This window comes from Miscanthus floridulus, chromosome 4, assembly GCF_019320115.1.
Source record: "Miscanthus floridulus cultivar M001 chromosome 4, ASM1932011v1, whole genome shotgun sequence".
Taxonomy (NCBI): Eukaryota; Viridiplantae; Streptophyta; class Magnoliopsida; order Poales; family Poaceae; genus Miscanthus; species Miscanthus floridulus.
Genome location: NC_089583.1, coordinates 108,799,620 through 108,826,251, shown reverse-complemented (window position 1 = coordinate 108,826,251; position 26,632 = coordinate 108,799,620). Strand labels below are relative to the sequence as shown.

General features: G+C 42.8%; 2 protein-coding genes across 4 annotated transcripts; both read left to right on the top strand.

Annotated features, from left to right (window-relative positions):
* Positions 1-135: 135 nt before the first annotated feature.
* LOC136550285 (uncharacterized) lies at positions 136-7,071 on the top strand. 3 transcript variants are annotated; one of them, XM_066541806.1, is made up of 16 exons: positions 147-626; positions 1,422-1,528; positions 1,660-1,779; positions 1,866-1,901; positions 2,020-2,151; positions 2,314-2,397; positions 2,467-2,585; positions 2,676-2,777; positions 3,166-3,282; positions 3,365-3,418; positions 3,599-3,665; positions 4,699-4,752; positions 5,379-5,468; positions 6,283-6,348; positions 6,448-6,480; positions 6,773-7,071. In XM_066541806.1, exons 3-16 carry the CDS (start codon positions 1,690-1,692, stop codon positions 6,902-6,904), a joined length of 1,176 nt encoding a protein of 391 aa, XP_066397903.1. In that variant the 5' UTR covers positions 147-626; positions 1,422-1,528; positions 1,660-1,689; the 3' UTR covers positions 6,905-7,071. The 3 variants fall into 3 exon arrangements, 2 of the variants coding, with proteins under 2 accessions (XP_066397903.1, XP_066397904.1); XR_010782198.1 differs by lacking the exons at positions 6,448-6,480; positions 6,773-7,071 and adding an exon at positions 4,846-4,958 and having other exon boundaries at positions 136-626; positions 6,283-6,354; XM_066541807.1 differs by having other exon boundaries at positions 147-1,528.
* A 7,958-nt stretch (positions 7,072-15,029) lies between these two features.
* Positions 15,030-26,156, top strand: LOC136550283 (brefeldin A-inhibited guanine nucleotide-exchange protein 5-like). Its single transcript, XM_066541804.1, has 32 exons — positions 15,030-15,362; positions 15,468-15,634; positions 16,575-16,696; positions 16,778-16,836; positions 17,264-17,321; positions 17,417-17,501; positions 17,593-17,796; positions 17,890-17,948; positions 18,092-18,161; positions 18,246-18,314; positions 18,390-18,512; positions 18,628-18,681; positions 18,785-18,873; positions 18,997-19,093; positions 19,207-19,305; positions 19,387-19,590; positions 19,694-19,804; positions 19,912-20,096; positions 20,186-20,809; positions 21,124-21,541; positions 21,685-21,924; positions 22,029-22,152; positions 22,262-22,410; positions 22,493-22,849; positions 23,000-23,166; positions 23,245-23,450; positions 23,556-23,719; positions 24,404-24,520; positions 24,728-24,864; positions 24,940-25,228; positions 25,334-25,429; positions 25,521-26,156. The coding sequence occupies exons 1-32, from the start codon at positions 15,248-15,250 to the stop codon at positions 25,581-25,583; spliced, it is 5,121 nt and encodes a 1,706-aa protein (XP_066397901.1). The 5' UTR covers positions 15,030-15,247; the 3' UTR covers positions 25,584-26,156.
* The last annotated feature ends 476 nt before the right edge of the window (positions 26,157-26,632 follow it).

The window sequence follows — 26,632 nt, the reverse complement described above, 5'->3', positions numbered from 1 at the left end:
AGAAAAGAGGCAGTGCTGGGCTGGTGGTGGGCCGCTTGCCGTGCGTCACTCTCCTGGCATGCATCCGCTCGTGGGCCTTGCGTCACCGTCGTGCACACGGCACACGCGCACTAGCGGCGAGGGTGACAGAAGGAACCAACAAACCGAGCGGAAAACCCGGTCGCGGGCGTGGCCGAAACGGCAGCTGCGCCGCCTGCGCGCTCGTCGCCCGAGCGGAGGACGCCGTGCGGTGCGCTCGCTGCGAGCACTGAGAGGGCAGCGCGGGTGGAACTAGGCGAGGCGCCACCCGTCGCGTTTCCTCTGAGGCTCTGACCCGACCGTCGCTGTCGCGCTGTTCCTCTCGGGCTCTCTCGCTCCCTCCCGCGGTCGCCTCCGCCCGTCCCCGTCCCCGTCCCAACCTTTCCCAATCCCTCCGGCCTCCGGCACTGCGAGACGTTTCGTTGGCCATTCCCACGACACAATCAGCACCACCGGTGCCGTCGCTGCCAAGGCGCCCACCCGTGACCCGTGCGACGACTGACGAGTGGCTGGAGGCGCCCCCACGGCTCCACCACCGCCCATTGCGCGCTCAGCTCCGAGGCCTCCCGCCCGCCGCGGCATCATCTCCGGCTCCTCCCGCCGCCGCGGTAATTCGTTTTGTTCTCACTCAATCCGATAGTACAAATATCCGCGTGCTACGCCTGGTATGTCATGGATTGGTTCTGCTCGTGCCTTGGGACTTGGGTGCTCCTACCTGTAATTCGGATTTGGGAAACGGTCTCTTGGGACGCGCTCGTTGTCGCGAGGTGGCTCCCGAGCTGGAAGCCTGGAACTGGAGTCTGGAGGGGTGGGTTAATCAAGTGTAGTGTAATTCGGTCGCGGCCGGTGTGTCAGTGTTCCTGCTCCACTCGTCATTGATGCGTGCGTCACACCCCTTTGCTGTCAATTTGCTTCAAGGGGGCACTGCTGCACTCCGAACAACAAAAGCGTGATCACGCATGATGCTTGCACCGGACGTTCATCTATTCGTTCGAGATTTCACCGCCTAGTTAGCTCCCTATCCTTTTCCGTTTTACCAGCAAAAATATGGAGAAAAGAGATGCTAAAGTTTTTTTTTTTACCTGATGTGTGCCTGGAACCTGTTGACTTAAGGTTGTTTGAGTGGGTGGTGGTCGATGTGTTCAGTGTTCTGTGTGAGATGTTTGCTCAGTCCCGTCTGTGAAAGGGATGTGGGGAACTGTAAACGCTTAACAATATCATGGTCCTTTTGCAATGCAGTCGGACCCGGACAATACTTTTAGTCTTTCCTTTTTATATGTTGTAAGAATTTTCTCCTTCATTCTGTGTGGCGTGCCTGAACTAAGCAACACGCCAATCTTTCCATTATAAAATTAATGATACTGTTTGTTACGCTGTTTTTTGGCCTGCTATCCTGCAAGCAGGGCGTCATGAAATGATCCTCACTTGCTTGAGTTGCTTCTTGACACCATAAGAAGGCGATCCATCTGTTTCCAGTTGTACACAGAAAACTAGTGTCTTGAAAGATAAGGTGAGTTTGCTTAGTGATCTTTTGATGATTCCTTACTTATTAGTGGCATCTACATTTTCTGAACCCTTAGAAGGTTGGTTGAGTGTGAGGTCAGGATACTACTATATTGCTACCTACTTTTGATTGTACAGAATGGTAAGGGGGGCGATAGGTGTCCTAAGATGAAACTGCGGTTGCATCTGTTCGTCCTGTGCGTGATAATCATATTCCTGGTGTACAATATGGCTAACTTTCAACATAAGCAGACATCGGTAACAATCAATATCCCCTGGTTTATTGTATAACAGAGTTCTCTGAACATAAAAGATTAATCTGATGTGATTATGCAACTTTACAGTTGGAAGCAAAATCTCATCCATTTGATACAGTGACGGTATGTGAACACATTTCCTTCCATCAAAAGTCGCAAGATTTGTTTTTCCCCCTATTAACCAGAGGCAGATTTTCCTCTGTTGCTAAGATATGATTTGCGCCTCCAATGTAAATATCAGGTGTCTGACAGAGACGCTGTTAAGGTGCCTCAAAAAGCGGAGGCTAGGATTGGTTATTTACCCCATGGTATAGTGGAGTCTAACTCCGACATGGAGTTGAAGCCATTGTGGCTGACAAGTGCGCAGTCAAAGGTTTGTTAAGTACAATATATACCTGACGAACTTTGATTCCAGTACAATATTTCTGTTGGTTTCACTTTTCAAACTCAACAAGCATTAGCTGTTCCCACCTCATAACTACAGAATCTTATTTGTTTAGTTATTTAATGCTCTGTGGGTGTTTTGTCCTAGCAGAAGTCTAAACAAAGTGATCAGTTTTTTATTGCTATTGCTGCTGGTATAAATCAGAAAAAAAGTGTGGATGCTATTATGAAGAAGGTACTTCATTTACACCTCTGTAAGCGGTAATTTGCACGTAAAATTGTCATGTGACTCTTGATTATTCAGTTTCTTCCAGAAAATTTTACAGCTATATTGTTCCATTATGATGGGAATGTCAATGGGTGGAATGATCTACCATGGAGCAAAAGTGTGATACATATAGCTGCTTCTAACCAGACTAAATGGTATGGTATCTCCTCCTTTGCACTGAAATTCGGCATGCCTTGTCTCTCATTTTAGCTTAAGATAAGATGACAAGGTATCTGTTTTTATAGGTGGTTTGCAAAGAGGTTCCTCCATCCTTCTGTTGTGTCCATGTACCAGTACATCTTTCTTTGGGATGAAGATCTGGAAGTTGATAACTTTAACCCGAGAAGGTATTGTGTAATTGTATTACATGATACCAACCTTATGTTGTCAAACTTATCATTGCCTAGCAACAACAAAAAAAAGAGTAAAGACGTACACATCAGAGTTCTGTTTATTGGACTTTTAAATCATGGTTCAGGCAACTACTAGTATAAAATGACAGTTTTCTGGATGTTTCTGCTGCCAGTGCCAGCCAGCCATGTATGTGCTAGGCAGCAAACAATTTCTTGAAAATATCCAGCTTAAGTTTGTGTTCTATATAGGAGAAATCTGTGAAGAAACGGCATATTATGCTAACCCCCTCCACACACAAATGCGCGCGCGCACACACCAAATGTGTTTGTTTGATCTTTCCATTCTCTGCACCAATTTAGCTAATGCATTGATTCCTTTCAGATACTTAAATATAGTTAGATCAGAAGGGCTGGAGATATCACAACCAGGTCTTGACTCTAAGCTTTCTGAAATTCATCACCGGATAACTGTTCGTAAAAAAACAGGGACCTTTCATAGGTAAGTTCATGTAGTGCAACTTTTATTTTGGAAATGTGTGGTTACATCATAACTAAATCAAACACAATGTGTATTTTGACAGAAGAGTTAGCCGGGCTAACAAACAGTGTTCAAGAGAAGGACCGCCTTGTTCTGGGTATTTCTTTCTTGAACCCTTCCTTATGCTACAACAGAATTGCTGATTAGCTCTTGACATTTTTACTGCATGATCGATTTTCACCAGAATTGTCTTACTATTTACCAACCATGGTATATGCATGTGACAAATATGATTGAGAGCCGTGCATGACATGATAATTGTTTGTTTGATCTATAGATGGGTCGAGGGCATGGCGCCTGTTTTCTCAAAGTCCGCTTGGCAATGTGTGTGGCATCTTATCCAGGTAGACTTTATCTTCATATGATTTCTTAACCATGTTCTGTATTTGAACTTCTATTGTACCAGACAATATGACTGTTTTCCTTTCAGTGATCCACAAGTTCTGAGCATGAATTGTACAATATGGTGTAGCATTAGATGTCCATGTGTATCGTATTCCTATTTTGGAATTTGGAGTCAGGGAATACTTGGAACATGCGTAACCGTGAGTAACCATGTTGAGAAAAGCAGGGGTGGAAACCTGGGCTTAGTGTCGAGTCTTCACATTTTGTTTCTTTCTGATATGTGTGATGTCTTTATATTTTGCTTCTTTCTGAAATAATATGGAGTGCAGAAGCAATAGATATATACAAGCTAGGAGCTAACTACTTGTCCCATTGGCTACAATATATTTTTTGATTTATAATATTCACAAATCACAAGGTTAGTTTTGACGCTACATTCGTCAACATTTTGTGTCATTACTTGTGGATAATTCTTGAATTAGATTCATGTTATTTCTGTGTATTATGGTCCTCTAGCTGAGTTGGTTAGGTGGCTTGAGTAACACTCCTTAGGTCCTTGGTTCGACTCCCCGTGGGAGCGAATTTTCAGGCTAGGGTTAAAAAAATCTCGCCTGTCCCATGCCAAAGCACAGGTCTAAGGCACAGCCCCGATCGTGATCGTTCTCACATGGGCTATGGTGCTGCTGTGTATGGGTGGGGAAGGGGTTTGAGGGTTTTCTCGACCTTTTTAATGCAATGCTTGAGGGCTGTCTTACCCCCGTAGGTTGAGTGTTTTTATGGTCCTAGTTTTATAGGTGTGTATGAACTCACTACAGTGCCTTCACATACCTTGATTGCTCCACGCATTGTCACTGCTGCATTTGTCAGGGACACAGGCAAATATGAGTCCACATTAGTTCATAGGTCTTTAAGCTGTTTTTGAAAAGAAAAAAAGTACTTTATGTGATAATCTCCTTTGTCTTTTATGGTTTTACCTGATTGATTTTTGTGGGGTATTCCAGATATTAATATATCTACATTGTATTTATACAGAATGATCTTATCCATGGATGGGGTATCGATTACAAGTTTGGATATTGTGCTCAGGTTTGATAAAAATGTTGTTCAAGTAACTGTGGCATGCCTTATAATTTAAGTTCATCTAAAGCACAAAATAAAAAAAGGGCGTACCCAGTGCAGAGAGCTCCTGCTCTGTGCGGGGTCTGGGGAAGGGTGTTAGTGGCAAGCCTTACCCTCGCCTGTGCAATGCGAAGAGACCGCGACTCGAACCCGGGACCTTCCGGTCACAGGCGGTAAGACTCTACCGCTTGCACCAGGCCCGCCCTTCATCTAAAGCACAAAGTATTGAAAGTTTTTCGTTTGACCTTTGTCCATGCAAAAAAAAGTGTTTATTTTAAATTATATATTATGATCAGTATTCCCAAGAAAAATCATATAGCACTATTTTCCATCTGTTAAATTAATATATTTTTTGTATGGTAATCTATTGAAAGTTATCATTTTTTTGCCCGAGGTGTTATATAAAGGAATAGAAACATTTGTACCTCTTTATGCTCTTATGCATCTAGCATCTTTTAACATAGTCATTCTGAGTTCATGACCTCATTGTCCAAGCAAACTTTGTCCTCTTTTTAGTAAAGACTTGAAATAAAAGTTTTCTTTTTCAAAAAAATAATAAAAAAATAAAAGTTTTTTTCTTAAACTGATTTCAGGGTGACAGGACAAAGAACATCGGCGTAGTTGATAGTGAATTTATAGTTCACCGAGGAGTGCAGACATTAGGAGGTTCTACAGTAACAAAGGTTTGTCTTAACTCCTGTTTTGTTGCTGCAAGTTAGAACCTTGGTGTTTCCTGCAACTCTTGCATACAAAAACATGGTTATGTCTAAGAACAATAGATCATGGCAATATTTTTCAGTACATTCCATGAATTTGAGCTGCGCTTCCTAATGCAATAATACGCAAGCTTTTGTGTGTTCTCAGAGAAAAAAAAGTGGTTCATCTGCACTTGTGCATAATTCATACAATCCTTAATTAAGTTTTTTTTTGTGAGAACAAAAGCCCTTTGTTTCCTCATAAAACTGGTTAGATGCCATCAAACTTCTACATTTATGTTATGGGAGTATTGGAAATGGGGTTGACCTCAGTTAAGAAAAGCCCTTTGTCATAATTAAAAAAAAACTTGACCCGCGGGGGTAAGACAGCCTCCGGCATTCTACTTAAGATAGAAGGTAACCTTCTCACGCAGGTCGAGAAAATCCCCGAAACTGCCCCACCCATATACAGCGGCACCATCACCTATGTGAGAACCTGAGCTAGTTCTTAGAGCTATGTTTTGGCGTGTGACAGATGAGGGGATTTTTTAACCCCATCCGTTCGCTCCCGAGAGTTACTAGAGCCATCTATCCAATTCGGCTAGAGTCATAATTGATATTTTATAAGGTGAAGTTATTATGGGAACTAGGAACTTTGTATCTTTCGCTTGCAATGGAAATGTCTTTTGATAATACTATGCCTTCTATCTGTATATTCACATCTGTATATTATGAATGTTCTTTGTTGGTGTGCAAATTAATGTTAAATGTTTCCTCTGTTTTTCGTTTTGAATTCTGGAAGGATGGTACTCGTGGCAAAAATGCCCAGCCACTTCGTCAGAAAGCAGCTCAAGTCCAAAAAACGAGAGTATGTTCTGTGTGCCTGACCTTAAAGAGAAGTTTGATGCATACTACGTATGTTGCTGTATTTTATTCAGCGACCTTGACACCTTTTATGATTTACCAGGGGAAGGCACCAGGCCTTGATATGCGAACAAAGGTGAGCTAACAAAGCATTTGGTATACTGTACATCGTTTCAAGTGTCTAACTCGAAAAATGTCGGTGGAAGCTGAAAATTCAGATTTCAAAACCCTGTCACTTCACTTGAATTAGTTTATTTTTACAGGAAAACACATGAAATAAAAGGGGGCCTATTTTTTTTTATTTCCCTTCAGTTGACAATAACAGCGCAATAATCAGCTCTAGCTATCCATATGCAACGCATCAAAATTTGCATGCCATTAATCGATCAGTCCTCACAGTTTGCCACAACATTGTTTCGACCTTGCAGATCCGGAGAAAATCACGATCGGAGCTTCGTGATTTCCAGAAGCGCTGGGACCGGGCTGCAAGGGAAGACAGAACATGGGTTGATCCGTTTGCCCGCTCCCGAAGAAAGCGGAGGAATAGAAACCCACAATAGATCAGCATAATCTTTACTGTTACACTTGCACAGAATTCCATTTGCACCTTCGATTTAGATAGAGTGTGTAATTGAATAATCAACGCTCTCAAGGACGAAACGAAACAGATGACCACACACGTGAAATTTTGCGGGGCAGTGAGTTCCCAGTGGAAGTTGTTGGTTCAGGCTCCCTGTATCTGAAATTGAATGTGTCATACACTCATACTGACGAACTAGTTTGTGTTCCTAATCACTCAACTGGGACTCTGCTTTCGAAGAGCGAGGGCAGTGAGTGCAGCCTGTAGCATAAAAACAGAGGAACCACCCATTAGCAATGAAAATTAGTGGCTCGATGCCTCGACTGCTGATTGTAAGCCATGGGGGCAAACAAACAGGCCCCGAGTCCAGTGGTGTTTTTGTCGTTGGCTACTTGGCTAAACTCTGCATGTTGCTACCCTGTGACTGCCTTCGGAAACAAAACTCAGCACAGCGAAATGTCTGATCGTGCCTGGGCTGTTGACTGTCACGCACGAACGAGGAAAACAGAAGTGGCGGACATGTCGCACGTCCTCGCAGTTTGTCGCCGCGTCGTGTTCTTCAGGGACAGAGACAGCTCATCCAAATCGCTGTTTGGTAGTTCTTGGAACAGGGCGTCCGTTCGTCCCGGATGCTTCCAATGGTGAGTCGTCCGAGCCAGTCCAACTACCACCTCTAAAAGAACAGGCTGAAGCGATGTCTGGTGTAACCTTATCCATTAGAGCGAGTTAGTCCTCATCCATTATTTTCAGAGATGTGTGAGATTTTGCTAAAAAAAAGAGGTGGGCGAGATGCTGACCCAAACCCAGCTCACCATAGTAGCTGATGTGGTGAATCGGAGATTCGGTGGCGGTGGCATAGGGTCAGCGATGCAGCCGCAAAGGCAAAGGCATCCACCTTGCGCACAACAGTCCATCTTCGTTCCCCAACGCCGCGACATCAGGGATCTGCTACGCTTCCGGCGTCCGGCTGCTGACTTGCGACCCTTCTGCACTCTTGCGGCCCACACCTCCGACAACCACTGCGCTTCACGAGTCCGGCTGCCGACGCGCAAGCATATTGTTTCAAGTGTTTCAGATGTTTCAAAGAATGTTTTATGCGAATGTTGCAAAAGTAGATCGATGTTACATGTGTTGCAATAGTTGTACACGTATGTTGCAAGCTTCTGTTCTCAATGGTTCATCCGTTTTTTTTTCAACGTATGTTACAAGTTGAAAGCTCTAGTTTAGTTTTGGCTAATTGATAAAATCTATTTGGACTAATCCTTGCATCTAAGTGTGTGACTAGATAGGATGGTCCAATCCAAGTGGTGGAGCAAGATGAAGTCCATAGTGTTGTTGGTGGACATGTGATGAAGGTGATCAAGCTCCGGACTTGGAAAAGAAGAAAGAGGGAAATAAAATGGGCTCAAGGCAAATGTGATATCCATAGAGCCATTTTGTTTTCGGTGATCGAGATACTATAGAGAGTGTGATCACATTTAAGATAGATGGTCATACTATTAAGAGGAGAGCTCTTATCGGATAATTCGATCATCTAGTGCCACTAGGTGTTGAAATACTTGCATTGCATTTTAGGCCTAGTGCACAGTCGATGAGAAGTGAATAACCTTTGAAAATGTTTGTGAAAATGCTAACACACTTACACATGATGGTGAAACACTTGGAGTGTTAGCACATTTGCAAAGGTGGTAAAAAAAGGTGAAGAAAATGAGGCATAGCCGGGCTTGTGTTGCTGCCTCGAGGGCACCACCACCCTTGTGATGATGCACCGCCACCCCTATGGCGGTGATTGACATAGGAGGTCGAGAGGGAGGTGCTCTGGGGGGGCACCGCCACCCCTTGATCGGTGGCACCGCCACCCATAGGGCGGTGCCCACCTGGACTCGCCCGAGAGCGAGGTTGCGGAGGCTGGCACCGCACGTGACGGTGTGAACCGCCTCTGGTGTGACTGGTGCACCGCCGGGGGCACCGCCACCTTGTCTGGTGACACCATCCCTTTTCAACAGAGAGCAGGAGAAACCGTGATGGGTATCGCCGCGGGCACCGCCACCCCTAGGGCGATGCACCACCATTTTTCATCCAGAGAAGGGGGTTTCTCGGGCAGTGGCTGGGTAGTCACCGCCACCCTAGGGGTGGTGATGAGGACATCACTTTTTCAGAGATACCCGCTGATTATTCCAACCAGTCATGCAAGGTCCAATGATCCGAGCTCAAAAGCGACAACTCAGTTTAGAGGTGAGCTCGTTCTTAAGCGATACTTTTCATACTTTTGAGAATAGACTACTACCTAATGATGTTATCTTGCTTAGGAACATTGGAGAGGGTCATGAAGGACTTAGAGGAAGTGGTGGAGGTGATGATGACCAACAAGGACATCCAACACAAGCCGAAGGCCCAGTCCAACAAGAATTCAAGTCTACCTCAGCCTCTAGGACTAGACTGCCTTAAACTGGTCACCCAAGACGTATCCGAACTCCATTTTCGATGATCCACATATGGATGGAAAGCTAATTTGATAAGGAAGCCAATCCAAGTGGTCTCATGTCAAAAGCAGTTCGGAATCAATGGGAATCGTCGAAACAAGTCAGCGTCCAGAATCTGTTCAGGGTGCTACGACACCGATCTTTTGGTCCGTTAGGACCGTGTATCATGTTTGGGTCCATTAGGGGCGCGTCCAGGGGTCTTGCACGACCCTAGAGTCTTCATAAACAGCCACCGCTCCTCCATTAGGCTTTGGGTTTTGCTTAGATTATTCTAGTCAAGAACAGTTTCGCCGTTCATCGGTTTATGAGACCCCAACTTCATGAGTTTAATCATTCATCTGCAATTTGATTGCGTTCTTTCTTATTCTTGCTTGTGTTCTTCGTTGCGCAGGTAGAGATTAGCCTTCTTGGCGAGGTCAACCTGGTCCATGACTTGGTTGATAATCAGAGGAGCTGTGGTGCTAAGATTGCAGGGTTCGATCTTTCGATCTGAAGCCGGATCGGTATGTCATTCTCCGCCACAACGATAGTTACCATCACCTGATGGAAGATCGGGATCCTCGCCTCCATTAAGTGATGCCACCGTCGCCTGTTCAAAACTAGTCGTTGAAAGCTCTAGTTTGGTTTTGGTGAATTGATGAAACCCTAAGTGCTAACCTAGTTTATCAAGTGATCATGACATAGGTAGCATATTCCTAAGTGGTGAAGCAAATGAAGATCATGACATGATGATGGTGATGCCATGGTGATGATCAAAGCGCTTGGACTTTAAAAAGAAGAAAGAGAAAAATAAAAGGCTCAAGGCAAAGGTATAAATGGTAGGAGCCATTTTGTTTTTGTGATCGAGACACTTAGTGAGTGTGATCACATTTAGGATCGATAGCCATACTATTAAGAGGGGTGAAACTCGTATCAAAATACAGTTATCAAAATACCACTAGATGCTCTAACTCATTGCATATGCATTTAGGATCTAGTGGAGTGCTAACACCCTTGAAAACGTTTGTGAAATATGCTAACACATGTGCACAAGGTGATACACTTGGTAGTTGGCACATTTGAGCAAGGGTTAGGAACTTCACCGGTGGAGTGTCCGCTCGTAAAGTGCAGGACAGTACGATGGTGCCACCGACACCTTAGACAGAAAAGACGAAGGTCGCTGTAAGTGACCGGACGTCGATCTCTGAAGGACCGACGCGTCCGGTCAGTAGCAGCAGAAGAAGCGCAACGTCGGTCGTTGACCGGACGCTGGCTGGCTATGTCCGGTCACACTGACATGGTCATGCACGGGGGAGTTGTCGTGTGACCGGACGCTGGGTGAGTCCGGTCAAGCATGACCAGACGCGTTCGGTCGTGAAAAGTCATCTCTAGATGCTTACTGGAAATGACCGGACGCTAGGGTTCAGCGTCCGGTCACTTTGAGTTGCAGCGTTCGGTCATCACTTAACCGTTGAGATCGGGCGATCAACATTTGAAGAGAGGGGACACGTGGCACGCATCGTGTGACCGGACGCTGAGGTCCAGCGTCCAGTCACCCCGTGTTGTGCCCAGTGAAGGAGCACAACGGCTCTATTTTGTGGGGGCTTCTATTAAACTCCCATAGCCGGCTCAAGCTCACTCTCTTGGCCATTTTGCATTGACATAGCAACCTTGTGAGCTTAGCCAAAGCTCTCCCACTCATCTCCATCATTGATTCATCGTCTTTGTGAGATTGGGAGAGAATCCTAAATACATTGCTTGAGTGTTTGCATCTAGAGGCACTTGGTGTTTCATGTTTCGCTGCGGGATTCTCTTGTTACTTCTTGGTAGTTGTCCGCCACCTAGATGACTTAGAGCAGCAAGGATCATCGAGCGGAGGTTAGTGATTATCTTCGGCTCCGATCGTGGTGATTGTGAGGGGTTCTTGACCTTTCCCCGGTGGAGAGCCAAAATGTACTCTAGTGGATTGCTCGTGGCTTGTGTGATCCTCATCTTGTGTTGGTTGTGTGGCACCATATCGAGGGTTTGGCGTGTGATGCCAGTTAGCGCGTGAACCTCCAAGTGAGTGAATCGCCACGACGAGGAGTAGCTTGTCGGCAAGCAAGTGAACCTCGGTAAAAAAATCATTGTATTCATCATTTGATTCCGAGGTGATTGGTCTTCATTGGTATTCATTCTTGTGATTGATTGGCTCCTTCTTCGACTACGGCGGTATAAACAAATTGCTCACTCTCTTTACATTACCGTAATCTAGTTGTCAAGCTCTTTAGTGTAGCTAGTTGTGAGAGCTTGTTAGTTTGGTTAGTGTGGCTCTTTAGTTAGCTTTTGAGAGCATACTAACTTAGTGTAGTGTCATAGCTATTATGTGGATAGAAACTATATAAATTAGAATTGTGGTAGGTGGCTTGCATTTTTAGTAGGCTAGCGCAACACTTGCTTCACCTCATAATTGTCTAACCGATTTGTTAAGTGTTGTTGTAGAAATTTTTAATAGACTATTCACCCTCTCTAGCCATTAGGACCTATCGGCCGTTGGATGACCGTTGGAGGGGCACCGCCACCCCATGTCCGGTGCCACACCGATATGTCCGGTGACCGCACAGAAGCTGACTCAAAGGGGTAACAGCTCTATTTTCTTATGGGCTTATAAATAGAGCTAGTGGCCAGCTTTGGCCACTCTGTTGGCACTTCTAACAGCTGCATACATCCTTTGAGAGCTGAGCACACCACTCCACTCACTTGCACATTTGATTTCATCATCTTGAGTGAGATTGAAGAGTCTCTAGTGCATTGCTTAGTGTCTAGCATCTTGTGGCACTAGTTGGGCGATTTGGGCTGGTGGAGTTCTTGTTACTCTTGATGTTTGCCGACACCTAGACGGCCCGGTGATTGGTGGATTGTTGAGGCGGCTATTGGTGATTGTTGTCGGCTTCAATCATCGACATTGTGAGGGATTCTTGTGCCTTTTCCGTGGGAGATCACGAAAGGAAACTCTAGTGGATTACGCGTGGCTTGTGTGATCCTCATATTATGTTGGTTGTGTGGCACCCTATTAAGGGTTTGGCATGTGAACCTTCAAGTGAGTGAATCGCCACAACGAGGACTAGCTTACCGGCAAGCAAGTAAACCTCGATAAAAAATTATTGCATCATTATTTGATTCCGAGGTGATTGATCTTCATTGGTATTCATTCCTATGATTGATTGACTCCTTTGTGATTGGCTCATTACTCTACACGGCGGTATATCACTCCATTCCTTTCCGCGCATTTACATTTCTTAGTGCAGCTTGACCCTTTAGTGTAGCTAGTTTCGAGGGCAAGCAAGAGTCATGTTTAGTGGTTAGTGAGGCTCTTTAGTTAGTCTTTGAGAGCTCACTAATTTAGTGTAGTGACATAGCATTTGAGTGCTTATAGACAATAGCAACTAGAATTGTGGTAAGTGACTTGCATTTTTAGTAGACTAGCGCAACATTCGCTTCGTCTCATATTTGTCTGACTGCTTTGCATAGTGTTGTTGTAGAATTTTTTATAGGCTATTCACCCCCTCAAGCCATTAGGACCTTTTACAAGTGTATTTATTTGGATGTTGCATATGTTTCACGCTTATGTTGCAAGTGTTTTATCTGAATGTTGCGTATGTTTTACAATGGCTTTCAATTGTTTTTCATGTGTTTTTGCAAGTGTTTTAGATGCATGTTTCAAAGTGTTTCATCAGTCTTCAGGCGTATCTTGCAATTGTTGCATTTGGATGTTTCAAAAGTAGATAGAGTGTTGCATCTTCTTCCTCACTTTTCTGCTGCCTTCCTCTGTGTCTCCTCCCGACTGTCGACTGGGCATCCACCGCCCCCTCCCCCTCTTTCTCAATGCTGGTGACATTCGGACGGCAGTGGACCTCATGTAGGCACGCGAAGCCGCGTGAGAAACGGCTATAGGCGTGAGTGTCTGGACGTACTGCCGCTAGCAAGCTCCATCGCTGTTGTAGCACCAAATAGGCATGGAGACTATGGCCCCTCGAATTTCCATCAAACCTGTTATGGCCCTTGCCCGACGGCCGTGTGTTTTCCTCGTGTAAACGAAAATAGAGCCGCACTCTGTTCCTCTCTTTCTCTCCCTCGGAATTAGGTATCCACCCATGTCCGCTTTGTAATTGACTTATCCAGCAGCAATTTGTTTACCCCATGCCGCGTCATCGCCTATGTGTAAGCGTATTGACGCTTAAAATGCTACTGGTACTCATCGTCATAACCCAAAAGAACAAAACACAGCTATCGCTAAAATAGGGGAAACAAGATTAAAAGACGAAGTTATATAATCTATGTATATTTTTATCTATATAATCTTTTGTAAAGCAAAACCTCACTACAAGTCTAAAGTTGCTCTATCGATGAGCCGCATAATCAAATAAACAGTAGCAGTACAATTTTTGCTTCACATGTTTTTACTTTCATTCACTCACTCCATGCGACCGGATCGCACTCCACCGAGGAATCAATACTTCGTCCGTTTTATTTTATAAGTCCATTCCTATGAAGAAATGAAACAAAATCCACGGTGCATAGTGTCATGTCTAAATATCTAAATGTTGTATGTTGTTTTGCGACGGAAATGCTCCCAGTGGTGTTTCACTCATTTTCCAAAGCATAAGAATGAAACAAAACACCCCCGGTGATCTAGTTTCCAATGTGTTGGTAATAGTGCATACAAAGTTTTATTTAGATGAAACGCATCTCTCTCTTCGCATAATTTCTATGACACACCATCTTTTATGCATCACCTAAACTCCATTGAGCTCCCCTAAAAAAAACCTAAACTCCATTGAACCAAGCCTAAGATGTATTATCACATGACATGATATCCCAAATTACACTTTTAACCATTCATCTGCTTTATAGTATATTTGTTTATAATTATAAGCTTACGATTATTGGATAGTATATTTGATTACAAATCTAACCATATCAATTTGTATTAGAATAGTTAAACAATATTGGATAATTATTGGTCCAAAATTCTAAATTTTGAATCTTCGTTTATCTATGCGCCTTAAACTGGAGGGACCGGAGGGAATAAGCACTAACAAACACATGTACATGAAACAAAATTGGTACTTTGGCTATAAAAACCCTAGATCAATGAACATGCATCTTTCAAGTTGTGAGTGGTGGGATTCTTGCAACTTTTTTAGCAGCCGAAGAATCATATCCATTAACGCGCATTTCAAAGTGCCTTTCTCATTCCTCTTTTTATGACTTTCTATTACATGCTGAAAGGTGATGAAGTTGGAATGAACATCTTGGCACGCTCTTTATAAACTCATGAGTCATAATGTTTGCATCAGGATGCAAAAGCTTATAATAATCTCGAACGTACTATGAAGAAAACTCACATAGACCATCAAGATAAACTTCATAGCCACAGGTACAAATGGTAGTAAATCAACAACATCTTTTTCTTCAACTTTCAGCACCCTAAATTTTTAGTCCATGGCAGAAAAATTAAGAGGAGCTAATGTTCGTGTTCTGGGGGACATTAGCTCTACTACTAGCACAGTACCGTAGGTCACGGCAGTACGCCGTGACAAGGCAAGCATATGCCTGCGTAAAAAAATTTCAGAGATGGTCCTGGCGATCTGTCTGCTGAAACCGAAAGCGTCTGAATCTGAAGGCAAATCAGCGGAGCGAGCGTGCGTGCGAGACCACCAGGTCCGATCCGCCCCCCGCCGAGCCGAGGACAGCAGCGGGGGCTCGCGGTCTCCTCCTTCAGATCTCGCACCCCCTCCAGATCTCGCGCCCTCTCCATCCCATGCCCACTCCCCCTCCTCGGATCTAACCACTCCGCCCCTCCTCCCGTCTCCGCGGCCATGGCGGGCGCCGCGGGCGGGTTCGTCACGCGGGCCTTCGAGGCCATGCTCAAGGAGTGCGCCGCCAACCGCGGCAAGTTCGCCGCGCTGCAGCAATCCATCCAGTCATACCTCGGTGCGTGCGTGCGGCCCCTTTCCTCCCTCTCCTCCCGCGCATTGGGATCTCGTGGTGGCTGATGATGGAGCTGTGGTGGCCTCTGCTTGGCTCGTGTCGTTGCAGATAGCATCAAGGGGGCTACGGCGGAGGGCGCGGTCATCACGGAGGCGCTCGCGTCGGCTGGGCGCGTGCTCGACGGGCCCCAGGCCGAGCTGGTGCTGCAGCCGCTCCGCCTCGCCGTCCAGACCAAGCACGTCAAGCTCGTCGAGCCCGCGCTCGACTGCCTCCACGTAATTACTGATCATCATCATCATCATCCCATTTCTGCTCTTCCTTTGCTTGCCTTGCATGCCTGAGGCTTATAAATCGTCAGACGTGTTGCATTGACGTCGAGCACTGTGATGGTGTCACTGGAGGGGTCATTCGCTCTGGCACCATGGATGCTTTGGACGTTAGCAGGATAGAAACACGTTTCCTTGTCTAGGGTAGATACTTGTATCGACCAGTCCTCATTTTGTACACCGCAGAGCCAAGGCCCTGAATTGGTTGTTTGGGTTAGAGATGGTAGATAGTTCCAGGTTTATGCCATTTGACTTATTTACAATTTTGAGAAGATTGTGATGTAACACAGACTGTTGTTATATGAAGACTGATAGAACTCAGGATGGTAAAAATGAGTGTGCAGTATGAACAAGTAGCTGTCTAGACATTAAGTTGATACATCAATATTACATTATGCATTGACAAGGTTCAATAAGATAGGATGCTATGCTACACATTATCTAATATTCAGAAATATGATGTATAAATACGTCCATTTAAGTTATATGTTGCCATCATATACATCTCATGTAACACTGAATTTGGATCCTTGTGCAGTAATTGCTTATATGCTTACACAGATGTGAGATTTGGACATTTGGTGCTATCTTATCTTGCCCATAATCCATGCATAAATCAATTTCCATAATTTTTCCCTTATGCCATGTACTCAAGAGTTTGGGCAGTGCTAAGTTACTTGGGGTGGAGTTAAATGTGTGGATTTTACGATAGTTGCAAAGCAGTTCAGATCAGTGTGCTTTTTTCTGCTCCTTTTCCACCACATTTCATTTTGAACCAAGAATCAGTTCGCTAATATATCTGTACCACCTTTTTTTTTGTTTTATGAAAACGCAATAGACACATCTTCAACAATCCATTCTGATTGAGTTGTTCAATTTCTGTTACCAGAAACTTATTGCTTATGACCATTTAGAAGGCGATCCTGGTTTAGAAGGTGGCAAAAATTCCCCAATATTTACAGACATCCTGAACATGGTATGCGGTTGCGTCGATAACACCTCCTCTGACAGGTATACATCACATTAACTGAGATAATGTCGTGTCACACTTTTGATCAAGTACTAACATGAGTATTATTCTCTGTGCTATAGTACTGTTCTCCAAGTCTTGAAAGTGCTTCTCAATGCTGTTGCTTCAAATAGGTTTAGAGGTAACTTTTACAAGCATATTCTCTTTACTCCTAGTATTTGTTATTATCTCTTGGAGACATCCATAGTATTTTGTTATTAGGTAAGTTTAACTAATGCTGTTTTTTGAAATGCATTTAGGAGATATGAGGTTATAGATAATGACATTATGCATTAGGCGGTTAAGCTTATGCATAACACTGCAACATGCATGCATTAGTTTGTACAATGTTCCTTCTCATACTTTTTTTCCTGTATGTGCAAGCGTCTTTATAACAATCATATAAGAAAATAAATTGCAAGTTGTTAATAAATTCTTATATTTTACTGCTCCAAAGTCAGTGGGGGCCAAAACAGCTCTGCATGTAGTTATATTCGTTTGTTAAAGTACAATGTAAGCTGCAATCCTCAATACATCTTTTGCGTTTGATTCTGTTTTTTGGAATGCAGTTCATGGAGAGCCATTGCTTGGGGTCATTAGAGTATGCTATAACATTGCTCTTAATAGGTACCTGTTATATCGCTATCTTCTTATTTGCAGTATGTTGGCTTGTTGCGTCTTTATAACATTGTATGATAATTTATTCATTTGTATTTTCTTAGCAAGAGCCCTGTGAACCAGGCTACCTCAAAGGCTATGTTAACCCAGATGATCAGCATTGTATTCAGGAGAATGGAATCTGAGCAGGTAAAGAATTTCCGCATATCTTATCTTGTGCATAAGAAAATGATCTGTTGAGGTTGTTTCTCTAGGTATTATTTTACTTTCTTGGTTCCAGGTTTCTGTATCACCTGCAAGCTCTGTGGTTAAAGATACGCCTTCATCTATCACAAAGGAATCTGAAAATGGAGAAATATCTACTGATAGCCAAGATGAGGAAAAAGTTACTCTGGGAGATGCATTGTCCATGAACCGTCCTTCTGAAGCACCTCCAACATCTGTTGAAGAGCTTCAGAATCTTGCAGGTGGAGCAGATATTAAGGTACTGAAACTTGATCTCTTGTTGCTATCGGAACTTCCCAATGTGTCTCATGCATTGCATTGGTTCCATCTAATTCAAAGAGTTTATTTGCAGGGGCTGGAAGCTGTTCTAGACAAGGCCGTTGAACTTGAAGATGGGAAGAAAGTGTCACGGTTCGTTAAGCTTGTTTTAAGTTGTGCTTAGTATCTGGGTTTTTGCATGTCTAAGGCGATGCATCCGGGACTATGATGTGGCAGTAACTAACTACCTTTGCACCCCCCCCCCCCCCCCCCCCCCCCCCCCTCTGTTTTTCCAGTGGAATTGACCTGGACACTGTGAATATAATACAGCGTGATGCACTATTGCTCTTTCGAACTCTCTGCAAGGTTGGTTGCTTGAGTAATGTTACTTTAGTGAGAGCTACATGAAAGTAACAATTATATCCTTCCTGCGTTTTGTCATCCTTTTAGATGAGCATGAAAGAAGAGAGCGATGAGGTTGCTACCAAGACAAGGCTGCTATCACTCGAACTACTACAGGTTAGCTTACTTCTTTGGGGTTGATAATGTTTATTTTTTGTTTGTTTTGATGTCATTCATAGCCATTCTCTTCAGGGATTGCTAGAGGGAGTCAGCAATGCGTTCACAAAAAATTTCCACTTCATTGATTCGGTCAAAGCATATCTTTCATATGCTCTTCTGCGAGCATCTGTCTCTTCGTTGCCAGTTGTTTTTCAGGTAAAAAAATTGAAATTCATTCAGTTTTGGTTTTCATCATACTTGGTGTGACGGTACTGATCATTTCTGAAGAGTGGGCTATCTTGCTAAGTTGACGTTTCTTCTTTTATTACAGTATGCTTGCGGTATATTTTCAGTTCTGTTGCTCCGGTTTAGAGAGAGTCTGAAGGTAAAATTATTATTAAGAGGACTCATGTATGGAAATATTGTTTGTTGTGTTATGTTTCTTTTGGTACCATTACATTCTTTGAATTTTTCAAATGTTGGTGCAGGGGGAAATTGGTGTCTTCTTTCCTCTGATAGTGTTAAGGTCTTTGGATAGCTCTGATAGCCCCCTCAGCCAGAAGGCTAGTGTTCTTAGGTGATTATCTTTTTCCTTTATGGAATCTCAGCTGCATGCATAATGCATGAACAGACACAGTTTGGTCATTGGAGACATCTAGTACATTTATGTTTGATGTTATTTGACTGATTTTACAATCAGGATATTGGAGAAAGTTTGCAAAGATCCCCAAATGCTTGCAGATGTGTTTGTGAACTATGACTGTGATCTTGAGGGACCAAATCTTTTTGAACGCACGGTAATCATATGTTTTTTTTATTTCACATATCCACAAAGCATAGCTTCTGAATTTCTCAGTCTTTTTTTTCTTTGGCTTGTAACACATCTGATTGATAATATGTCTCCTACCAGGTTAGTGCACTCTCAAGAATAGCACAAGGATCTCAAATTGCTGATACTAACTCCATTGCCTCATCCCAAACAGTTTCTGTAAAAGGCTCGTCTCTCCAGGTTACTATGATTCAGGTTACTCGAGCCTCCTTTATAATTTCTTGTTTATTGTTAGTTTGACATGAAGATTTTTTATTTCAGTGCTTGGTGAGTATTCTGAAGTCATTGGCTGATTGGGAGCAACTTCGAAGAGATTCCTCAAAGCAAGGGAGCATTGTTGAATCTCATGAAGAGGATGCTTCGAGGAGCTTGGCAACTGATGAGATGAAGAGCCAAGAGGATGGTCGGAATCAGTTTGAGAGAGCCAAAGCTCATAAGTCGACAATGGAGGCTGCAATCTCAGAGGTGGGATGCCTGCAGTTTTTATAACCACTTTGGAACTGAAATATCACATTGTTTCTTGAATGTTTTAGTTCGTAACTGACACCTTCACCTAATTGTTTTGCAGTTTAATCGTAAACCAACTAAAGGGATTGAATATTTATTGTCAAATAAATTGATAGAAAATAAGGCATCATCTGTAGCTCAATTTCTCAAGAGCAATCCCAGCTTGGATAAGGTGATTTCGAGATTTCATTGAGCGTCTTGCTGTAACAATATAACTATTGTTTAATGTTATTTGTCAAAAAGGTGTACATACATCTAACTTCTGTTAGCTATATGCAGGTTATGATTGGTGAATACTTGGGACAACACGAGGAGTTCCCTCTTGCTGTGATGCATGCCTATGTTGACTCCATGAAGTTTTCAGGGTTGAAGTTTGATGCTGCAATTCGTGAGTTCCTGAGAGGATTTCGCCTTCCCGGTGAAGCACAGAAGATAGATCGCATAATGGAAAAGTTTGCTGAGCGGTAGGTGTATATGTATTTATAGAACTCAACACATTTTTCCTTAAGATTTCCCCCCAGTGACCCTCAGATGCTGATATGATTATTTGCAGGTACTGTGCTGATAATCCTGAGCTTTTCAAAAATGCAGATACTGCTTATGTTCTTGCTTATGCTGTTATAATGTTGAATACTGATGCACATAATCCAATGGTATGGCCTAAGATGTCAAAATCAGATTTTGTTCGTATGAACACTGCGAGTGATGCAGAAGAATGTGCCCCAAAGGAGCTCTTGGAAGAAATTTATGATTCAATTGTCAAGGAAGAGATAAAGATGAAAGATGATTCTCATGATACTTCAAAAACCACCAAGAGACCTGAAACAGAAGAAAGAGGCCGTCTTGTCAATATCCTCAATCTAGCCCTTCCAAGACTGAAGTCAGCTAGTGATACAAAGGCAGAGAGTGAAAAGATCATCAAACAGACCCAAGCACTTTTCAAAAACCAGGGACAGAAGAAAGGTGTTTTCTACGTTGCACATCAGGTTGAGCTTGTTAGACCAATGCTTGAAGCAGTAGGATGGCCTTTGCTTGCAACATTTTCTGTGACCATGGAGGAAGGTGACAGTAAGCCTAGGGTTGTATCATGCATGGAAGGGTTTCGTGCTGGTATCCATCTTACTCGTGTTCTCGGGATGGACACCATGCGATATGCTTTCTTGACATCCTTAGTGAGGTAGGTTTATCCTTTGAACTTCTTCATATAGTGCAACTGCATTTACTTTTTATGTAGCAACTAGAAGATACTCTGCGCGTTGCTGCAGAGATTGCGAAGAATTTGGAATGAAATTAAGTGAAAATGATGTGGATAGCTTGCATTAAGAGGTTGGAAGTTAGTGGGATGGCATGGCTATTAGTGGAAGATGATATGGATAGTTAATAGGGATTATATGGATGGCTTGCATGTTGAGATAGACTTGTAGTGGGGATTAGCTTTATAAGAGATATATAGATATAATGCTACCCTTTTCTTTCATAACCATTTTGCAGGTTTACATTTTTGCATGCTCCCAAGGAGATGCGTAGTAAAAATGTCGAGGCACTGAGGACTCTTCTTGGTTTAGCTGACACTGATATGGATGCTTTACAAGATACTTGGAATGCTGTTTTAGAATGTGTCTCGAGACTCGAGTATATCACTTCAAATCCTTCAATTTCCGCAACTGTAATGCTGGGATCAAATCAAATATCGAGGGATTCTGTAGTCCAATCACTGAAAGAGTTGGCTGGGAAGCCTGCTGAACAAATCTTTGTAAACAGTGTAAAACTGCCAAGTGATTCAATTGTTGAATTCTTCACCGCCCTTTGTGGTGTTTCTGCTGAAGAGCTAAAACAAACACCTGCTCGTGTCTTTAGCTTGCAGAAGCTTGTAGAGATAAGCTATTATAACATGGCTCGTATACGGCTGGTATGCTCTGTTTCTTGTTCTCTGTGCCATCCATTTTACACCATTTTTCCTAGACAATAATTGTGTGAAGTGATAAATAAGTTGGTCTGAACATGCAATCTGCCATAGCCCACAACAACTTACCATTTATACATGAAATGTAGGTGTGGGCTAGAATATGGTCTGTGTTGGCCCAGCATTTTATTGCTGCTGGAAGCCACCATGAGGAGAAAGTTGCAATGTATGCCATTGATTCACTAAGACAGCTTGGTATGAAGTACTTGGAGCGTGCTGAATTAAACAACTTCACATTTCAGAGTGACATACTGAAGCCTTTTGTCATTTTAATGAGGAATAGCCACAACTCAAAAATCCGAGGTTTAATCGTTGATTGCATTGTTCAGGTATGCCCTTATGCATGAATTTTGACACATCTATGAAATGTAATGATCTGGTGTTTCTTATCAAATGATGCTACATGTAAAAACTTTGCTGGATGTACATGCAGTTGATCAAGTCAAAAGTTGGTAGCATAAAGTCAGGGTGGCGTTGTGTATTCATGATATTTACTGCAGCGGCTGATGATGAGGATGAATCAATTGTTGAGAGTGCTTTTGAAAATGTAGAACAAGGTAAATAAGGAATTTATATAGCTGGCTCGTAAAGTGCCTTACCCAGCTTATATCCTACCAATGTTGAAATTTTATTGGCTGACTTCGTGAGCTAAATGATGTCTTACAGTTATCTTGGAACATTTTGACCAAGTTGTTGGCGATTGCTTCATGGATTGTGTCAACTGTCTTATTGGTTTTGCAAATAACAAGTGCACTCCTCGGATTAGTTTGAAGGCTATTGCTCTCCTGCGTATATGTGAAGATCGTTTGGCAGAGGTTTGGATTATCTGTAACATTCACCTGCATATTCATTAGAATTGGGGATGACTTTTTTGTCTCATTTATCTCTATCATACAGGGATTCATTCCAGACGGCGCTGTTAAACCTATTGATGTTGTTCCAGAGGCCAATTTTGATGTGACTGAGCACTACTGGTTTCCTATGCTGGCTGGTTTGTCTGATTTGACTTTGGACTCCAGACCAGAAGTCAGACACTGTGCACTGGAAGTGTTGTTTGATTTGTTGAATGAAAGAGGACATAAGTTCTCTTCTCCCTTCTGGGAGAGTATTTTTCATCGTGTACTGTTTCCAATTTTTGATCATGTAAGACATGCTGGAAGGGATGGACTTTCTTCTTCTGGGGATGATTGGCTTCGTGATACTAGCATTCATTCGCTGCAGTTAATCTGCAACCTTTTCAATACATTCTATAAGGTAACATGTGTTGTTCTTTAAGTTGCTTCATGGACATCCTTTGCATTTCAGAATATTCAGTGTGATGAAAACTGGTCATCCCCTACATTCCATTGACATCACACTGAAACTTGTTTGGTTGGTCATCGTCTGATTGTGGCATTTACACAGGAGGTATCCTTTATGCTTCCACCTCTTCTCAGTTTGCTGCTTGAGTGTGCCAAAAAAACAGACCAAACTGTTGTTTCAATTGCTCTTGGCGCTTTAGTTCATCTGATTGAAGTTGGTGGTCACCAATTCAGTGATGGTGATTGGGAAACATTACTAAAGAGTATCAGGTATTTTCTGAAATTTTTGTTCCTACCATTTTTTTTACTTCTCATTATTTACTCGTTTTTGTTGATATCACTTGTCAGGGATGCATCCTACACAACTCAGCCTCTTGAACTGCTGAATTCATTAGGATTTCAGAAATCAAACAACCAGCAGTTACTTTCAAGAGAAGAAAGCAATGCACATGGCAATAGTTACCATGGCAGCCGGGGGGAACCCTCCATCAGTAATAATGGTGAGCATAGTCATCCAGAGGCAGGCCCACAAACTAGCCTGGAGAATTCAGAAGGTATCATGATCTGAGGTGTTCATATCGCTGTTTTGATGCACTAATTTAGTAAATTCCATACAGATTGGAATATGAAAGGTTTACACAATTTATGTATTCATCTAGGTTTACCGTCACCATCAGGGAGAACACAACCTGCTGTTTCCCCACGTGGACAAAGCTTTGGACAAAGAATTATGGGCAATATGATGGATAATCTTTTGGTCAGAAGTCTTACATCCAAATCAAAAGGTCGAACAGATGATATTACTCCACCCTCACTAGCGAAGGTATATGTATGCTCTTTCCTCCAGCACATGTTGATAGGTCATAGGTACTATGGTTTGGGCATTAGTAGTCTAGTACTCCCTCTGTTCTAAATTATAAGTCATCTAGGTACATAGCTTTTGCTATGTATCTAGACATAGCATATATGTCTATGTGCATAGCAAAAGCTTTGTACTTACAAAAGCCAAAACGACATGATTTGGAACGGAGGGTATTTGACCATGCATTCCTAGAAAAAAAAAACATATTTGCTTTATTTGGTCTTTTCTCAAATTTTGTGTTGATCCATCTCACGAAGGATGCTGGTTATTTTGTAATAGTTTGTATGTTAACTCGCTGACACCTGAGTCCATTTGGTATGTGAACAAGAGATGTATTACATGGACTCGTAATTATTATGGTACCATGTATGGTTAATGAACTTATATTATGCTACTCTATTGTTGTGACAGCCAATTGTATGGGTCTTCATTAGTACTCAATGTATTATTTTGAATAAGTTTTCGAGTTAGTTTTACTAAACTCTGCTATTCCACTCTTCCAAAAATCTGGTCGTTGTTGAAGGCTAAAGCGCTCAGCTCATATGAGCTCATATGGCATCCAAAAACTAGCTATGAACATTTCTTAGTATGCCTAGTATGGAAGTACTGACATTTTCTTCTTTGGCTTCGTGCTTGTTGATCTAGGCCCCTTATGATGATGAGGCTGACAAGGCTGAAGAGGAAGAGAGCCCTATGATGGAAACTGTCAGGAGCAAATGTATCACACAGTTACTGCTGCTTGGGGCAATTGACAGCATACAGGTAAGCACTTTCCACTTTATATACATGCTCTTAGATCTGAGTCCATCCATTGTCTCTCTGACAATGTGGGTCTGGATGCACCTTGTCTGTGATACAATAGAGGACTATCAGAATTCTAGTAGCAAATAAGGAATTCGTCACCCTAATATATTAGCCAGCCCTACTTGGGTTGATATATTGTGACTAACTATCGATGAAACATTTCAGAAGAGGTATTGGAGCAGGCTAAAAGCCACACAACAGATAGCAATAATGGATATCTTGCTCTCACTCCTAGAGTTTGCTTCTTCGTATAACTCACCTTCAAATCTTCGGACGAGGATGCACCATATACCTCCAGAAAGGTAAGACCTGAAGACCAAATGATTTTTGCTTTTGTTGATCTAGGAATCAGTTTCTAACATTTTAAATTTGTGTAGACCTCCACTGAATCTTCTCCGGCAAGAACTAGCTGGAACAACAATTTATTTAGATATCCTCCATAAATCAACAGTGGAGCAGGGCGAAAAGGACTCCACTGAGGAAACAAATGGTTTGAATATGGAATCTGATGACCAGGAAAAGATCAAGTACCTAGCAGAAGGGAAGCTGGTTTCTTTTTGCGGGCAGATTTTGAAAGAGGCGTCTGATCTCCGGCCTAGCACTGGGGAGGCTGCCAGTGCAGACATACATCGTGTATTAGACTTACGGGCACCTGTTATTGTCATGGTATATGTCTGGATCCTGGAAGCTTTATGTTAGGTCTTGAAATTCTCATCCATGTTTTAGGATAATCTGTTTATGCTCTGACAAGAAATTTTGTTTGCATTTCAGGTTTTGAAAGGAATGTGCATCATGGATGCTCAGATCTTCAAAAGTCACCTGAAAGAGTTCTATCCATTAATTACCAAACTTATCTGTTGTGATCAGGTACGTACTTTCTCAGATGTCGTTTAGTTTTTAGGTACCATCAACGAAACATGCGACAACACCAGAGCTTTAATTTGTGGTTATGCTTCAGATGGATGTTCGTGGAGCCCTTGGTGATCTCTTTAGCAAACAGCTTACTCCACTAATGCCCTGAAGTATGGCAGTATTTCCACTCTTGCATATATCTTGTTGGAATATATTCGTCATCAGCAGTTTGTGCAAACATGGAGCACCGGTAGGGTGCTTGACATCCTTAAGGCACATGTATGGTGCAACAGCTATTCCCTATGAAGTTACTAAGAGCTTGGTCAGCGGGAACAGCAAGTCCCTAGGCCACATTTTTTTTTGGATGACGCAAGGGAAGTAGCTTGACTGTTGCGCACACCATGTTTTTGCTAGTGACTTGTACTTTTGAGCTATTTATCTGTGCTCGGACAGGGATGATGCTTCCATTATACAGAAGAGTAGTGTTGGTGATATGTACACGTTGTTCAGGACATTGTACTTGAGGCCTGTTATTATATGGCAATAGTAGATTATTTGCGGCAAGCCTTGTTTTTGTGCGTCTAATAAAGTGGGGTCCTGAGAAGTATAGCCTTATCTGACTGATTGTCGCAGAATTGCGTTGGCAAATTCCTATTGTCCTGATTGTTGCAGAATTGGGCTGGCAAATTCCTGTTGTCCTCAAGTTGCTGTAATGTTGACACGGTGCATTTATCTGTTGGTATTTTTGTCTTGTCCGTATTGGGCGCATGTATTGTTTGATATTGTGCATCAGTGTATTTATCCGTAGTTGACAGCAATACAGATATTACTACTGTTTTCTGTATTTTTGGAATGCTGCCAACGCAGGCGCATTGTGTATTGGGTTTCCATATTTTCAATCACCTGTCGAGAATCGAAGTCCAAGGTGAATCCATATTACCAGAATCCAATCATTCATTTGCTGCCAACGCAGGCGCATTGTTTATTTGGTTTTCATATTTTCAATCACCTGTCGAGAATCCGAGAAGGCCAAGGTGAACGCAGCATATTGTCTACTATTAATACTTTATATATCTTGCGTACTAGAGCGGTCACTGTACCCCTCAAAAAGAGAGAGAGAGAGAGAGTGATCGCTGTAGAAGTAGGCCTATCTTGCGTACTAGAGTGATCGCTGTAGAAGTAGGACTAATAGGCGAGACCCTCAGACCCATAATGCAG